General features: G+C 35.5%; 1 protein-coding gene across 1 annotated transcript in view; it reads left to right on the top strand.

Annotated features, from left to right (window-relative positions):
- LOC123524214 (trafficking protein particle complex subunit 13-like) overlaps nt 1–18835 on the top strand; it is a 140404-nt gene that overhangs the window by 112663 nt on the left and 8906 nt on the right. The window contains exons 3-7 of the mRNA XM_053539099.1: nt 210–294; nt 7942–8072; nt 9775–9847; nt 11340–11384; nt 17370–17500. Coding sequence (XP_053395074.1) covers nt 210–294; nt 7942–8072; nt 9775–9847; nt 11340–11384; nt 17370–17500 — 465 coding nt within the window. The remainder of the gene's footprint in view (nt 1–209; nt 295–7941; nt 8073–9774; nt 9848–11339; nt 11385–17369; nt 17501–18835) is intronic.

Raw genomic sequence — 18835 nt, 5'->3', positions numbered from 1 at the left:
TGGAATACATTTTGAATCACTTCTCATGAAGCACTTGATGGGTTTTTTCCTTGGAAAGAAAGTTTAGAATGAATCACTCTACAGTATAAAACATAACTAAATTTGTAATAGAACTAATGTATATACTGATTAAGTCTTGTTTTAGTTTGAGAATAATGTAGTTACTAGGTAGTCAAAAGGAAGTGTGAATTTTGTATATTATATTTCAGGAACATATTTCTTGGCGAGACATTCTCCAGTTACATTAGTGTACATAATGACAGTAACCAAACATGCTCAGACATTCTCTTGAAGGTATGTACCAGTATATGTACCCAACATGCTCGGACATTCTCTTGAAGGTAATTGTACCAATATATGTACCAAACATGCTTTGACATTCTCTTGAAGGTATGTACCTGTATATGTACCCAACATGCTTAGACATTCGCTTGATGGTAATTGTACCAATATATGTACCAAACATGCTTGGACATTCTCTTGAAGGTAATTGTACCAATATATGTACCAAACATGCTTGGACATTCTCTTGAAGGTAATTGTACCAGTATATGTACCCAACATGCTTGGACATTCTCTTGAAGGTAATTGTACCAATATATGTACCAAACATGCTCCAACATTCTCTTGAATGTATGTACCAGTATATATACCAAACATGCTTGGACATTCTCTTGAAGGTATGCACCAGTATATGTACCCAACATGCTTGGACATTCTCTTGAAGGTAATTGTACCAATATATGTACCAAACATGCTCCAACATTCTGTTGAAGATATGTACCAGTATATATACCAAACACGCTTGGACATTCTCTTGAAGGTAATTGTACCAATATATGTACCAAACTTGCTTGGACATTCTCTTGAAGGTATGTACCAGTATATGTACCCAACATGCTCGGACATTCTCTTGAAGGTATGTACCAATATATGTACCCAACATGCTTGAACATTCACTTGAAGGTAATTGTACCAATATATGTACCAAACATGCTCCAACATTCTCTTGAAGGTATGTACCAGTATATGTACCCAACATGCTTGGACATTCTCTTGAAGGTATGTACCAGTATATGTACCCAACATGCATGGACATTCTCTTGAAGGTATGTACCAGTATATGTACCAAACATGCTTGGACATTCTCTTGAAGGTAATTGTACCAATATATGTAACAAACATGCTCCAACATTCTCTTGAAGGTATGTACCAGTATATGTACCTAACATGCTTGGACATTCTCTTGAAGGTATGTACCAATATATGTACCAAACATGCATGGACGTTCTCTTGAAGGTATGTACCAATATGTGTACCAAACATGCTCGGACATTCTCTTGAAGGTATGTACCAATATATGTACCAAACATGCTTGGACATTCTCTTGAAGGTCTGTACCAATATATATACCAGACATGCTCAGACATCCTCCTGAATACAATTGAAGAATGTACCAATATATGTACCAAACATGTGAAAGTATGTATCAGCATGTGTACCAAACATGCTTATATTATCTCTTAAAGATATGCATCAATATATGTGCCAAAAATGTTTTAAACATTCTCTTAAGGTATGTACCAGTATATAAACCAAACATGCTCTGACATTCTCTTAAAGGTATGTACCAGGGTAAAGATCAGTATTCAGACATTGGATGCATCTATCCATGAACGACCTTGAAATATGTATTGTATTTTAATTCCTAATAAATTACATTGATCTAGAATACAGTCTCTGTGGCATTTCAAATGTCGCACGGCTTGGTCAGTCATGCTTGCTTAACATGCATCCAGTGATATTTACTTCATGTTTCCCGATAAAAAGTAGTCCATATGCATTGTTATGTCCCCACATTTAAGTGGGAGGCATATAGCGTTGTTACTGTCCATACGTCTGTCCGTCTGTCAGTCTCAAAATCTGTGTGACCAACTCCTCCCACACTATTAGCCTGATTTGCTTCAAACTTTCACAGATGAACAAGCTTGATGTGAAGGTGACCTTAAAGGAAGGAACTTTTACTGTGACTATTTTTACAGCAGTTATGACCCTTTAATTGTTTTGCTACATAGAATATAGAGGAAAAATTGTGTGTGTCCAACACTTCCCACACCATTAGCCTGATTCGCTTGATGTGCAGATGACTATGAAGGAACTTTTGCTGTGGTTATTTTTATCGCAGTTACGACCTTTTGATAGTTCTGCTATATAGAAAAAGCTTGTGTGTGCAACACTATTGAAAGGATATGCTTGATAGTTTCACAAATAAAGGACCTTCATAATGAAGATGACCATAAATAATGGACTTTTTTCTGTGGCTCTTTTTACTAGAATTATGGCCCTTTCTGAATTTGACAAAATGGATTTGGTGTATTCAACTTCTCATACACTTTTTGAAGGAATGGATTCAAAATTCAGCTCAGATGCACAACCTTATCTGAATACAATTTGCTTCAAACTTGTAAGTCGAACATCCTTCATGTGAAGATAGTCTGTGCTTAAAATCACTGAAAATGATAGAGTACAAAAATCAAGAAATACACTTATTCTGCCATTTATTCTCTCTATTTCTGTCTGCATGTTGGACAAACATAACTCAGTCCTGAACTAGTTTCATATTTCCATGGCAATTAGATATAATCAAATATTGTAATTAGTATTTTCATATTTCCATGGCAATTAGATATAATCAAATATCAGCTTGTAATTAGTATTTTGGTAGAAATTTCTCTTTTTAATATGACAAACAAGTTTCATATTTCAAGGACAACACTGTGCAATAATCTTTATATAATGTAGTCAGATAACAGTTGAATGAGCTGTGCCATGGGAAAACCAACATAGTGGGTTTGCGACAAGCATGGATCCAGACCAGCCTGCGCATCCGCGTATTCTGGTCAGGATCCATGCTGTTCACTAACGGTTTCTCTTATTGCAATAGACTTTGAAAGCAAACAGCATGGATCCTGACAAGACTGCGTGAATGCGCAGGCTGGTCTGGATCCATGCTGGTCGCAAACCCACTATGTTGGTTTTCTCATGGTGCGGCTCAGATACAGATGTTTTAGTAGTAACGTCTTATCGCCACCTTATAAGCAATATGTAACATAATCTAGTAGATATATTAAGGCATCAGTTTAAGATCTGGATATTCTGGTAGAAATTTCCTTATTCTGATGTCTTTTGAGTATTAGAAAAAAGAAGTTTCAAATGTCGCTGGCAATATTTAAGTTCCAGAACTGGGCCGAGCCTACCCCCCCCCCCCCCCCCCCACACAACACACTCCCTAGGGGCCACCATTTCAGAGTTTTTTCGAGATCCCCCTGACCCCTCTGAAATGAGGATTTTACACCTGTATTTAAAATATTTCCAGGAGACCCCCCCTGACCCCGCTAACAAAAGCTGAGGGACACCCTCCCATACCTACCCCTCTTGCGCTATATACCCCACGCTGATGAAGCCTTTGTTCTAAACTGGTCACCCCAGCCCACCCACAATCAAATATTTCTGGATCTAGGCCTGAGTTTTTAGCTCGACTATTCAAAGAATAGGTAGAGCTATTGCACTAACTCATGCATCGGCGTCAGCATCTTCGTCCACGTCTGCGTCGGCGTCCCAATTTGGTTAAGTTTTTGTATGTAAGTTGGTATATCAGTACCCACTTATGGGAATGGATTGAAACTTCACACACTTATTCACTGGGATAAACCGACTTACATTGCACAGGTTCCTTAACTCTATTTTGCTTTTTTACAAAATTATGCCCCTTTTTCGACTTAGAAATTTTTGGTTAAGGTTTCATATGTAGGCTGGTACCTGAGTACCCAGTTACGGGAATGGATTGAAACATCACACACTTTTCACTGTCATGATCTGACATGCAGTGCACAGGTTCCATAACTCCAGTTTGCATTTTTACAAAATTTTGCCCCTTTTTCGACTTAGCAGATTTTGGTTAAGTTTTTGTATGTAAGCTAGCTGGTATCTCAGTACCCACTGATGGGAATGGATTGAAACTTCACACACTTGTTCTCTGTCATGATCTGACATGCAGTGCACAGGTTCCTTAACTGTACTTTGCATTTTTACAAAATTATGCCCCTTTTTCGACTTATCAGTTTTTGGTTAAATTTTTGTATGTAAGCTGGTATCTCAGTACCCACTAATGGGAATGGATTGAAACTTCACACCATTGTCCACTGTCATGAACTGATACGCATTTTACAGGTTCCATAACACTGGTTTGCAATTTCACAAAATAATTCCCCTTTTTTATCTTTTATTTTCATTCATCTGACAAGGCTGTTGAAAAGTGGAGCGTTGCTGTCCTCCGCCAGCTCTTGTTATTACAGCATGTCAAGCATCAGTTAGCTTTGGTTATCTCAATATATCCAGTTTTTCCTATGAGTACCACAAAACATGCTTCATATTTCATTGGCATCATTTTACATGATCTTAGAATAAAGTCAAGCAACAGATAATTTTGGATATTTTGTCAGTAATTTGCATTTGTATTTGGTTTTTCTCATCGCAAAACATGTTTCATATTTCAGTGGCAATCATTTAACATGATCTAAATATAGTCAAGCATGGCAGCTATTTGTGGATATATTGCTTGAAATTTCCTTTAAGTTAAACATACTGTTTTCTTACCAACATTACAAAATAAGTTTCATATTTTAGTGGCATCATAATCTAAGTATAATCAAACTTAGTAAACTGTTGTTATTTTGGTTTAAGTGTCTTTATATGAGCCGTGTCATGAGAAAACCAACATAGTGGCTTTGCGACCAGCATGGATCCAGACCAGCCTGCGCATCCGCGCAGTCTGGTCAGGCTCCATGCTGTTCGCTTTTAAAGCCTATTGGAATTGGAGAAACTATTAGCGAACAGCATGGATCCTGACCAGACTGCGCGGATGCGCAGGCTGGTCTGGATCCATGCTGGTCGCATACCCACTATGTTGGTTTTCCCATGGCACGGCTCATATATCCTTATATATAAAGTAAATACGATTAGTTCTTGTAAATGTGATAAGTCAGGTTTCTAAGAGGACATTTCTTCTGTCAATATTTCGTACCTACGTAAGCATGACGTCATCTCAAAACTTGTAAATGTGTAATCATGGTTCTAAAATTGTATACTAGAAACTATTATAACAGTTTCAATGAGTTTGTTTTATATTTTCTTAGTGTTCTGTATTTAGTAAGAAAGACTTAGTCCAACACTGCTAGATCTATAATGTACGATATAGTATTACTATTCATGTACTTTTAAAGTTTGTACATATCATTATTACAGAGGAGCCTCTGTGGCCAAGTGTTTAAGGCGGCAGACTTTTAATCACTTGCCCCTGACCGATGTGGGTTTGAGCCTCAGTCGGGCTTTCAATTCTTCATGTGAGGAAGCCATCCAGCTGGCTTACGGGAGGTTGATGGTTTTACCCAGCGAAAAAATGCACAGAAGGGCACCTGGTGTCTTTCTCCACTATGAAATGCTGGAAAGTCACCATTTGACCTATAATTGTGTCAGTGCGACATAAAACCCAACAAATCAAAATCATAATAATTATAGAAAACATATTCAGGTTGATTTATTTTCGGTAAATTGTTTTTCAGCAGGTCATTCCAAGGAATTAATTTGTATGTTCCAAAAAGAAAAAAGATCATGTGACTGCTGACTTTTGATCCATTTAGACAAAGATAACCCAATCCTTTTGGGTTTCGCAAAATCAGTTTCATATTTCAGTGGGCGGCCTTTTAACATCATCTAAATATAATTAAGCTCGAGAATGCTGTGGATATTTCCGTTGAAATTTTCCTTTTATAACCTGATTTGTTGCAATTACGGTATCATATGTCTCTCTGGTTATTCTCAGATCTTCTCCTAGTGGACTTTTCTTGCTATCTATATTTGTAAGTATGTAAGCACGGTATCCCTAGGGACACTGGTAAACATGTTACTCTGACATTAAAATCCTTTACCAGAAATTATTGTGTCGGTTTGTTTTATGTCTTTTGATATCAATTTAGTCTATGAAATTATAAGTTTCAGTATATTTGATTATAAATGTCTTCCTGTACATGTGTGTTTTGTTCACATCATATAAACAAGCAGGAAATTGCAAACAATTATTTTGTTAGGCAATTATGTAACAGATTTTCTTTTGTCTGATTTATTGACAGGGAAATTTTGACTTATTTCTAACAGCAGTAAGAAGGGAACATCAATAATTCACCGTTTAAGGCAATAAATATATTCCCATTTATGTTAGTTTCGTCCGTTTGACTGGCTTTGTTTTTTGCCACAATTTGGAAAGGAAAAGAATGCATTGTTTTGCTCATGCCAGTCCATGGTTATGTTGATAGACCATTAAAATTTTGAGACCAATGCGGGCTTTCTGATCTGTATCTGGAGAACACTTGGACATAGGTCAGTAAAAGTTAAGGGGCTGGTTGTCTGTTGTTAGTAGATGACCTGGTTATTTTATTGATCAATAAGTCTAAGGGCAAGGCCACAGAATCCTTGAGCCTAAAAACTGTTTAAGGTCAATAACTTGACAATGCATTAGTTGGGTCTAAAGCCTTTATATATCATAGGATGATGGTCCTTATTTAGATGGCCTCTTTTCCTTTAGAGGTTAATGCATGAAAGGTCAAGGTCATGTGATTTTGAGACTGACAGTTGTTTCAGGTTAGTAACCTGAAGACTTTCAAGCCTGTAGCTGTCAAACTTTGTTTAAGTGGTTGCACATGGTCAGTACATGACCCCTTAAAAGGTTTCCTAATAGTGATAAATTTCTTACAATTTAATACCTTACATAACATGCCTTCTGTTGCCATTGCACATGTTAGTGTTTCATTTGGCCGAGATAATTTTTATTAGCTCATCTGATTTTTTGAAATCAGTTATTGTGATCACTTGATTGGCATTGGCATTGGCGTCGGCGTCGGCGTTGCCTGGTTAAGTGTTGTTTAGGTCAACTTTTCTCCTAAACTATCAAAGCTATTGCTTTAAAACTTGCAACACTTATTCACCATCAATATTTGACTTTGACAGCAAAAAACATAACTCCATCCTGCTTTTTGCAAGAATTATTGCCCTTTTTGGACTTTTATATCAGATTTCTTGGTTAAGTTTTATGTTTAGGTCAACTTTTCTCCTAAACTATCAAAGCTATTGCTTTGAAACTTGAAACTCTTGTTCACCATCAGAAGCTGACTCTGTACAACAAGAAACATAACTCCATCCTGCTTTTTGCAAGAATTATGGCCCCTTTTGGACTTAGAAAATCAGATTTCTTGGTTAAGTTTTATGTTTAGGTCAGCTTTTCTCTTTAACGGTCAAAGCTATTGCTTTAAAACTTGAAGCAGTTATTCGCCATTAGAAGCTAACTCTGCACAACAAGTACCATAACTCTACATTGCTTTTTGCAAAAATTATGGCCCTTTTTGGACTTAGAAAATCATGGTAGGACAATATACAGAGACAAAAAAAACAGATGAGCGTCTGCACCCACAGGGCGGTGCTCTTGTTTACACTGTCCTGTGACTTTTGAACATGGTGGGGTTAAGAGTGAGGTTAGGCGCGCTTAAATTGGTTTAAGCTCCCCAGTGGTGGTTTAACCACTGATCGTTCCAAGGCGGTGCTCCACTGTGTTCCTCTATGTGTTCGTTATGTCCTGGTGTGCAATGCTTTGTGTTGGTCGTGTGATGTCTGCATGCCAGGTTAACGTTTGGGGAGGCTGTGTTTTTTAATGTGGCTTTCCCTGTTGAAGATATATCCTTATATTTTTTACAGTCCTGCAGAGTCTCTGGTTTCTAATCAGAAAAATGCCTATTAACCATTAGGGCCTCTTTTACATCGGAAGAAAAGAACGTGCTTGAAATATTTAAAAATACACAGTAAAAACTTATATAAACTGTTTGAATATTGCAGGCTGATTTACAGACAAGTTCACAACGGCTGTTACTAACAGGGGTCAATTCCCAGCCAGTCTCTTACCTGAAACCTAATGAGAGTATAGATGATGTCATACAACATGAAGTTAAGGAACTTGGTACACATATGTAAGTTCTATCATATAGTACAAGGTTAAGGAACTCTGTACACATATGTAAGTACTTTCATACAGCTAGCGGTTAAGGAACTAGGTACACGTGTGTACTAATAATCTGCACAAGGTTAGGTACATATATGTAAGTATTGTAATACAGCACGCAGTTAAGGAACTTGGTACACATGTGAGTACTGTTATACAGCACGTGGTTAAGGAACTTGGTACACATAATATTGTAAGTACTGCCATACAGCATGAGGTTAAGGAACTCTAAACATATTTGCATACTACCTAAAACATGCTTTAACACACTGTTTGTGCAGTGGCAATTTTGGTATTTTGTGCAAACCAACTTGAAGAATGATAGGCTTAAATAAGTTTATATGGAAGACTGCAAGGGGAAAATGTTCAAAATGTTATATTCTGTATAGTATTATGAGATCCATTTTCTAATTTGCAAGTGTTGTATTTCACTCCCATAACCAGATTTTAAAAAAAAACACCCATAGCCAGATAAAAAAACTCCCATAGCCAGATAAAAAAAACTCCCATAGATTAAAAAATAACATAGACAAATAAAAAAAAGCCAGAGCAAAAACCAGGTCAAATAAACATAGCCAGATCAAAAAACCATATCCAGATCAAATAAACATAGCCAGATCAAAAACCAGGTCAAATAAACATATCCAGATCAAAAAAACATTGTCAGAACAAAAAGCTTCCAAATCCAGATAAAAAAAAAAGCAATAGCCAGAGCAAAATGTTCCCAAAACCAGGTCAAATAAACATAGCCAGGTCAAAAAACCATATCCAGATCAAAAAAACATTGTCAGAGCAAAAAACTTCCAAATCCAGATAAAACAATTAGCCAGAGCAAAAAGCTCCCAAGGCCAGATCAAAATAATATAGCCAGAGCAAAAAGTTCCCAAAGACATCAAAAAGCCATATCCAGATCAAAAAAACATTGCCAGAGCAAAAAGCTCCCAAGGCCAGATCAAAATAATATAGCCAGAGCAAAAAGTTCCCAAAGACAGATAAAAATAATATAGCCAGAGCAAAAAGTTCCCAAAGACAGATCAAAAAGCCATATCCAGATCAAAAAAACATTGCCAGAGCAAAAAGCTCCCAAGGCCAGATCAAAATAATATAGCCAGAGCAAAAAGTTCCCAAAGACAGATAAAAAAACCATAGCCAGATCCAAAAACCATAGACAGATAAAAAAACAAACATAGCCAGTCAAAGAAAAACATAGCCAGGTAGAAAATGATCAAAGCAATAGTGCACTAAAGGTAACACACCATAAGCTAGAAAAGCTTCTAATTACAGTTTATGTAATATATTGTTTTGGTAAGTATCCAATAAAATATACATATTTTATGCTTAAATCTGTTTATAAGTGTACTTATTATTACTGTAGCATGGACGGTACCTCCTTTGGCCCCATGCACATAGCAGTGCTTGAATCTAGCTGACCTTTACCTGCAATATTTCTAAGCTAATGTGCAAGCATTTGGAAAAATGTGGCAGAAGACTTGAAATTTTTAGGGTAATATACATTATTTAACATAATTTAGCGTAATTTACTTTTCAAAGTAGAAAGTCTATTCTGCTGATTAAAGAAGTCTCTGATCAGTTAACTTCAAAGGCATTTTATAATTGTTCCATTCTGTAACATGATGATTGAATGAATATTGTTATGTTTTAATTAACAGTCTGGTATGTGCTGTCAGTTATACCACAGAAGCTGGGGAGAAGATGGCATTTAGAAAATTCTTCAAATTTCAGGTAACCAAGTGTCATAATTAGAATAGTTGGAATTTTTTTTACAGTTTGTATGATTTCTGTAGTCTGCTTCTTAAAATAAAACTGGTTTTTCATTAGTTTTCCCCATCTTTACACAGTTTTAAGTGTCATTTTAATGTTGTCATTAAAATTTACTACATAATTATACCAAATACTGCCACAGAGCATAGCCAATTCCTTTAGTCCCTTCCAACTTATCTATTTATTTGGGTTTTATGGTGCACCAACACAGTATAGGTTATATTGCGCCAAACAGGACTACAAAGTTTTGTTCCACATCTCATTTACATCGAAATAAAAACATGAGGTATGGAATCAAAATCTGCATACCAGCTGGAATCACAGAGTTACTGCAAAACAAAGTGTTAAGACCCTATTAGTCACCTCTTACGATCATGCAAGGGTAAGGCAGCGGTTCCAGTTCTTTTCATATACAGATCGTCCCAGAACCACAAGGGCTATTGTTCTACTGAGTATAAAAAGATGACATGAAATTATGATAATGATCGCCCTGATCTATTGCTAGTGTCAGAAAAGTATGCATTTTCAGTAGTAATTTTGCAACTGTCCTTCTTGCTGAATTGTCCTTTCTGCAGTATCAATAAAACAGTAATATAACAATAATTGCCTTTCCTGCAATATCAGTATTATCACAGTTACTGTAGTCTTTCTTGTGATATCAGTAATATGGTTATATTGCAATTGTCCTTCATGCAGTATCAGTAATACTACGATAGTCCTTCCTGCAATATCTGTAATATGGCAGTAGTCCTTCCTGCAATATCAGTAATACTGCAGTAGTCCTTCCTGCCATATTTGTGATATCGCAGCACAGTCCTGCCTGCAGCATTAGTAACAACGCAGTAGTCCTTCCTGCAATATTAGTAATATCGCAATAGTCCTGCCTGCAATATCAGTAATATCGCAATAGTCCTTCCTGCAATATTAGTAATATTGCAGTAGTGCTTCTTGCAATATCAGTAATGCTGCAATAGTTCTTCCTGCAATATCATAAATATTGCAGTAGTCCTTCTTGCAATATCAGTAACACTGCAAATATTAGTAATATCCCAATAGTCCTGCCTGCAATATTAGTAATATCACAGTAGTGCTTCTTGCAATATCAGTAATGCTGCAATAGTTCTTCCTGCAATATCAGTAATATCGCAGTAGTCCTTGCAATATCAGTAATACTGCAATAGTCCTTCCTGCAATATCAGTAATATCACAATAGTCCTTCCTGCAATATTAGTAATATCGCAGTAGTCCTTGCAATATCAGTAATATGGCAATAGTCCTTCCTGCAATATCAGTAATATCACAATAGTCCTTCCTACAATATTAGTAATATTGCAGCAGTCCTTCCTGGAAAACAGAAAGTTTTTTAACTTTTTAATCACTTTAGTGTTTAATGCCTTAATGTATTCAACTCATAAACAGATACAAAAGACTTTATTGCAAAGTTCTCTTGTAGGTACTAAAGCCATTGGATGTGAAAACCAAGTTCTATAATGCTGAGGTAAGCATATTTATGTTGGCCTATTTTTTAGACACGCATATATCTTTGTCTGTATACTTTTGTAACTTTGTGTTTTGTATTTCTGTCAAGCAGGTATTGTGCCACTTTTAGACTCGTAAAAAATATCTTTTTTTGTGTGTATGTATTTTTTTTTCTAACTGGGTTATAATTTTGATATCAGTGACGTCAGTAGGTTGTTCTCATCATTAAAAAAAAAGTTACGTTAATGCATCGTTCTACTTATTCTTTTTCAATGATAGGCAGATTGATCCATTAAACGATGCTATTTTAGCTTTAGCGATACTTGTATAACTTCTTAAGATGTGAAGAGCCCATTTATAATTTAGAAGTCTGTATCTTAAAATACTTAACAGTATTTCTATGAGAGCCTATTACCATGCAACAGAATTTCTTCCATTAATGTGAGTCATTTTTGCTTGTAATCTTTCGCTAGAATTTGTCACTAGCGCTGTTATAGACTTTGTGGGAGTTGGATATTGGTTCAATAAATTAGAACATATAAGATGTTATTTGATAATTGCTGACTAAAAATGGTAGACTAGCTAGAACAGGCTTAAAGGCCCATAATGCTTTAAATTTTTATCTTAAAAACAGATGAAACAGCTTTCAATATAGATGGTATGCATACTTACATGGTTAAAAAAGCGCTACTTTTAATTTTGCACATAAACTGTTATAGTTAGAGCTATAAAGGGAGGTAATAGAAACCATAGATTCAATAAAACATTCTAGCATATTCAGCAATATTTATACCGTTGACAAATGTTAAAGAAAATAATTATTAGAAATAGGATTTAACAAGAAATTCATGTGTTTTATGTTCATAATAAAAAATGTGGCAGCCACATTTTAAACAAAGGCACGCATTATGAGCCTTTAAGGTTTCACTGTATGTTCCCAAGGACATGTCTCCAGATTATTGTACGGTATTAATATTTAGGTGGTCTAGTGGTTACGATGTTGGCCCTACAGCCTGGAGGTTGTGGGTTCGTGTACCACTTGGGTGACAGCCATGCCATCTCATTTGACACATGGACTGGAGGGTGATTCAAATAACCTTTCAGCTTTTGTCACAGTCAAGCTAAAATAAATTAGTATAAACTAAATACACAGCAAAATCTACAAAATCATAAAACATTCATAATCTTGCAGTATTAAAATGATATTTATTGATATAAAATATTGCTAAAACCTTTCTATTTTACATTGTACATTTTACTGCATTTATTTACAATGGAAAGTAAAGTCTAAAAGAAAACCTTTTAGAGGCATATAACTCAGCTAAGCAAAATAATAACTGGCTAAGTTTGAGTCTGTTTATGAGGGGTAATGAAATGTGCAATACTCTTCACACACCTTGCACTATGTGAGCTCGATTGTATACCCAGATTTTATCCAGTACTGGGATTTCACCTGATTTGCACTCATTTCATTTGGGCTTGTTGCACACACATCAATAACATACACATGCAGGACATGCCAGTTGGCTCCATTGAAACATCACGGCACATTCTGTTGTACCAGTCACCAACCCACCAACTGTTTTAAGTGAAAACTCAGTATACCAGTCCATTATGCCAAAGGAAGAGAATATATTATAACACCGAGTCAAAGTATGGGCATACTTTTTGCAGCTGCCACAGGGAACTTAAAGACCAGTGTCGTGATAGGTTAATAAAATCTTTAAGAAGATTCTTACCGCCAAGAATTGACTGATTCATTTTGTGTTTACTCTCCATTTAAAATTTCTAATATGCAGAAATACTAGGTTGACTTGCTATAAATTTTGATTGTTCATTTTTGGGGGGTATTTAGGGGAAGATTCTGGCCAGTAACACATACCCCTTTGAAAAAGTTGACATCAATCTGGAGGCATCTCCCATTTTAAAGACACATATGACAGTTTTCTATATGTATATACATGTAGGCAAAAAAAATTCCTGACAGTATTTCTTAAAACTTTGTGTACTGACTGAGAATCAAGTTTAAAATGGAAATATGTATTAAAATCATAGGTACCGGTGCTTGATCTTGAATTATCTGCCCTTGAAAATCAGAAAATACTAAAAAAATTCAATTTTCAAGGACAAATAATTCAAGATAATTTAAGGCAAGGGAACTGTGCAGTTTAATTTATGTTTCTGTTTAAGTCATCATTTGCATTCAGTATACAAAGTCTAAAGAAATTCGGTCCATGGGAAAGACCAGGACTTTGAGATATCATATTGTCATGTTCATAGTCAAGGACAATTGCCACAGTGTCTGTATTGACATTGGGCAAAATTTTCTTACAGACAGAATTTCATCTTTAAACTGTGTTTACTGAGAGATAATCAAATCAAAAACAGAAAAATAAAATAAAGCAAATCATAGGTACCCAGCCTTGGTCATAAATTGTCTGCCCTTGAAAGTCTGAAAATACTGAAAAAATCTATTTTCAAGAGCAGGTAATTCAAGATCAAGCAAAGGTACCTATGATTTTTAATACATATTTCCATTTTAAACTTAATTCTCAGTCAGTACACAAAGTTTAAAGAAATTTTGTCTGTTAAAGAAAATGTTTGCCTATATAATTATATAACTGTCAGATATGTCTTTAAAGGTCCATTACTAAGGAAAAGTGAGTAGGCATTTTTTTTTCATAGCCAGTGCATAGACTTCTGCAAGACACTAAATAATGAAGATTGGCAGGTCAAAATTTACAGAAGGTCTTTGGAACTCAAAGAAATGTATGTGTATTATGTTGAAATTTCAATGAATCGACAGAATGACCCCCCAGGTCTTTTTAACTTTCTTCATACTTCATAGAAAAATAATTGTACATATACTGCGATTTATTTCGAATTTCTACATACCAACTTTCATTTTCCAATAAAATGAAATAGTTTCCGTGCTTTTTAAAAGAAATTAAAATGTTCACTTTCCTAAGTATTAGACCTTTAAGTGTTTAATCTGTAAATCCCTTCAAACTTCTTTTTTTCTGTGAGGTTCTATTTTGTCAGTTGTCATTTTCATTAGTCATTTGTTATGTTCACTTTGTAATATATCAAAAGCAGTAAAATGTGATAAATTTTTAATTTCAATGTAGGACTATGTAGTAAGTGTATCACTTTTGGGTCATATTATTTCTGTGGTGGAGGCCTTTTACCATATATTGGGTCATTTGGTATACTGTTCAACCTGTTTCAAATGGACACCTGTATTAAGCGGCCAGTTAGTCAGATAACTTCCCACATTGACATAAGATTCTAATTTCATATTGTCTTAATAAGCGACCTACCTTTAGCAGCAAAATTATGTTATTCTTTTGGCAGGCTGCTTGATACCATATATTGTGTCTTTTGGTGAACAGTTGAACCTGTTTTAGTGGTCACCTGTATTAAGCAGTCAGGCAGCTAACGTCCCACATTGCCTTTTTGTTCTAATTTTAACTTGTATTTAAAGCAGCCACCTGCCATTAGCAGCAAGTTATACATGACTCCTTTTTTCTGGCTGATTAATACCATATATTGGGTTCTTTGGTGAACAATTGAACATGACATTGTCTTAGTGGTCACCTATATTAAGCAGTAACTTGTCTTAAGCAGTCAGTCAGCTAACTTCCTTTCTACTTGTTCTAATTTCGACTTGTCTTAAACAGCCGCTTGCCTTCAGCAGCCAAATTTTTACTTCCTTAGCAATGGCTGTCTGCTTAATACAGGTATGAGGGTAATTGCATATTTTGGTACCGGATTCCCACAGAGGGGAGAATTAGACCTTACATTACAAAAAAAAAAAAAGGAATATTCTAACACGATCTGATTCATTTTCCTCTTGAACAAAGGAGGCTGAAAACAGTGAATTATTACAGAACAATTCACTGTTCTGACGTCACAATTGTTACGTCATAGTGTCAAGCGGCATAGCGGCGCGCTGGAAAAGAAACTAATTGAAAATGGGCAAATATTTAATGAATGCCATCAAGGATGTACTTTAAATTCCTTAGTAATATGTTAGAATTGAAATAATATATCTCAGTTAGTGATACTTCGCATCTGAACTCCAAACAATGATTTATTCAGCGACAAATCACTAAGATATATTATTTCTTAATTAATTTAATGAAAACAATTAATGAAAACACTTGTTTCTATGCAAAACTGAAAGATTTGTAGTGAAATATATGACATCATTCTAATGATAAAAAATATTTTTAAAATTTAAAAAAAATCAAGATGAAAATGGGTGTTTTTTTTAATAAAATCTTCCTTTTTATAATCCTAGATCCAATACTCCTGTCTCAGCTGATTCTTAAGGATCAGTATTTTCAGTCCATTTCCATCTTGCCATAACCATGCTTGTTCCCATTTGAACTTAGATTATGTTTTTTGTTTTTTTTTTTTTTTTTGGAGGGGAGTGTTTAAAGTTGCGCCAACACAATTATAGGTCATATGGCGACTTCCCAGCTTTGATGATGTAGGAAAACTCCAGGTGCCCGTCTGTACATTATTTCATCATGGGCGGGCACTTGAGCAGTCAACCGCCGACCGTCTGTAAGCCAGCTAGATAGCTTCTGCACATAAAGAATTTGACGAGTGAGGCTTGAACCCTTATCAGTGAGAGGCAAGTGATTCAAAGTCAGTTACCTTAACCACTCAGCCATGGAGGCCCCACTAGAGTTCTTATGAGATTGATTCAAGTATCACCTCTTCATCTTTAATTGAAATTGATTGAATAAAAAGAAGCTATAGACAAGTTCTCGGCGATAAATGCTTGAAATATTTTCTCAGACACTTTCAAAGTATTTGATATTTTGGTGGATGTAAAGCTTTGCTCTGGGTAATGCAATGTATCTGTTTACTTTTGCTTGAAAGGGTTTGAAGGGTGTATTCCAATCGTAATACTAAAGCTGAAAAATTATTTGATATAGAGAATGAAACTATAAATTCGTATCAAAATTTATAATCTCTGTTCATGTCTCATAAATTAGCAGAATGATGCATTAACGTACATTTTCAATTGGTCCGAACTAGAGAAAATTTACACGCAGGGTGACTTTTTAAAGCACTGTAAGGTTTGTGTCCAATTACGACGAGGCCCCTAGTTATACCTTCGGACCGGTATATTACACTTCCAGTGTCACATAAAAAAAGGAATGCTTCATTTATAGCTTATATACCAGCACTTACAGTACAACTTGTTAAAGTGCATTCTGATTCATGAGACATGAACAGAGATTATAAGTGTTGAAATGACAATAATGTACCAGTCCAAAAGTCTAAGACGGGTTTTGGTCATGTGATCATTGACATTGGGATTGGATAAGTATTTTGTTACGGTTCAGTCTTCAAAACTACAAGAGTATTTTATTTGAGCTTTGAAAATTTGTTCACTTGTTTATTATGATTAGGAGAACAAGTGGGCAATAACCATAACTCTTACTTGTATTGCATCGAGATTACAGCTTGTTTTGTACCACACAATTTGAAATTGTCAGCAAAATGTTTGTATTGTGGTATGCTTTTCATGAGTAATTTAAGAGCTATAACTTTGAAATTCTGCACACTTGTTGTTATCGTGACTAAATAGGTTAAGAACCACAACTCTGTCTTGCATCAGAATTATGACCCCTTTTTAACTTAGAAAACGTATATGAAATTTTATAGTTTAAAATTCTAGGAAAGTTTATCTTTTTCCTGAATACTGTTACAGCTATATTTTTGAAACTTTGTTCAGTTCTTTAACTTTCAGTATGTGAGTAAGAAAGTGAAGAACTATAACTCTTGTCTTTCATATTACTTAATGGCAAGCGCTTATAGACTAAGGTTGGCACACACAGTCAGTCCTCCCGTCAAACTGATCCTGTCATGGTCACTTGCCATTGATGGAGCATTGAAATTTGTTTGAAAAATTTAACTTTGGCTTTCTTCATTTTGGTAAATTATGAAGTACATTTTTTCATTTTTGTTCTTTATTTCCTCAAAGTCAGATGATGTTTACCTTGAAGTTCAAATACAGAATATAACTCCTGGACCAGTCTATATGGAGCATGTGAGACTAGACCCTTCTAATTTGTACCAGTCAGAGGAACTCAATTCATTGGACAAGAAACAAGGGTAAGTAACTCTTTAAGTGAGTTTAAGGGTATAAAACTTTTGTTAGTATAACTTCTGCCAGGGTGAGTAACTCTCTGTGAATTTGATTTCAGAAAGCTTTAATTTATCTCTTGTGTAATGTAACTTCTTCGGATGGGAGTAAATCATGGCTAGTAAATCTTAATTAAAAGAGTAAGTATTTTTTGCTTATTTTTTTTTTTTTTTGCTTAATTTATCTTCTTAAACCCTTATCCTGCCAAATTCCTGTAAAGAACTTATCCATCTTTCAGCTTGGACAGTGCAATTATCTTTTAAAAGAGGGGGGTTACCAAAAAGATACTGACTGAATGGCCAACAGTGCAGATCTTGATCAGACTGCATGGACGTATAAGCTGATTATGATCTGCACTGGTCACAAGGGCTGAGAATCAGTCATGTCTAAGATGATGAGGGTTAAGATGTAAGTAAGCTTTTTGGTAGTTTAACATCTTGCAGAGAGAAGTATCAGCCGGATAACTTATCAAACTAGGTCAGTTATAATGTTGGTTTAAGGTATTTCATCCATATATGAGCCGTGCCATGGGAAAACCAACATAGTGGCTTTGCGACCAGCATGGATCCAGACCAGCCTGCGCATCCGCGCAGTCTGGTCAGGATCCATGCTGTTTGCTAACAGTTTCTCTAATAGCAATAGGCTTTGAAAGCGAACAGCATGGATCCTGACCAGACTGCGCGGATGCGCAGGCTGGTCTGGATCTATGCTGTTCGCAAAGCCACTATGTTGGTTTTCCCATGGCACGGCTCATATGATACAGTAATATTCAATAAGAAATTGCATGTGGAGGCCAGTAAAATACAAAAACTGGAAAAAGAGGTCTATAAAAACTTGATTGCATTAAACCATTGCTTGATTTAGGATTTAGAAACACTTGTCCATCAGCAGTTCAGACACAAGGAAATTGTTACAAAGTGTGGATTTAAGATAACATTGTAATTCAGACTCCCAAATTGCCAGTGGGAATTTTACAATAAATGTCTTCAACGTAGGAGACTATTGACGTATTCGAGGAGTTTAAAAAAATTGTCATTTATGCCTTGCTGTAACAGTCGTGTATAAGTTGATACAGATACATGTACCAGACACAAAATGATAGACAGAAATAGATGTTTTAGGGAAAGGAAAGAAAATGAGTTTGGAAGGTTCTGTGAAATCATTTACTTTTACCCTGCTAAATTTCTGAAATGACTGGTCCATCATTCAGTTTGGGCAGTACCACTTATTATGCAAAGAGGTGTTCACTGAAAATTTTCTGACTGAATATCAAACAGTGCAGACCAGGACACAGTTGGTCTGCA

This window comes from Mercenaria mercenaria, chromosome 3 (genome assembly GCF_021730395.1).
Source record: "Mercenaria mercenaria strain notata chromosome 3, MADL_Memer_1, whole genome shotgun sequence".
Lineage (NCBI taxonomy): Eukaryota > Metazoa > Mollusca > Bivalvia > Venerida > Veneridae > Mercenaria > Mercenaria mercenaria.
Note: the sequence above shows the minus strand (reverse complement) of the source record. Positions and strands in the feature narration are given on the sequence as shown.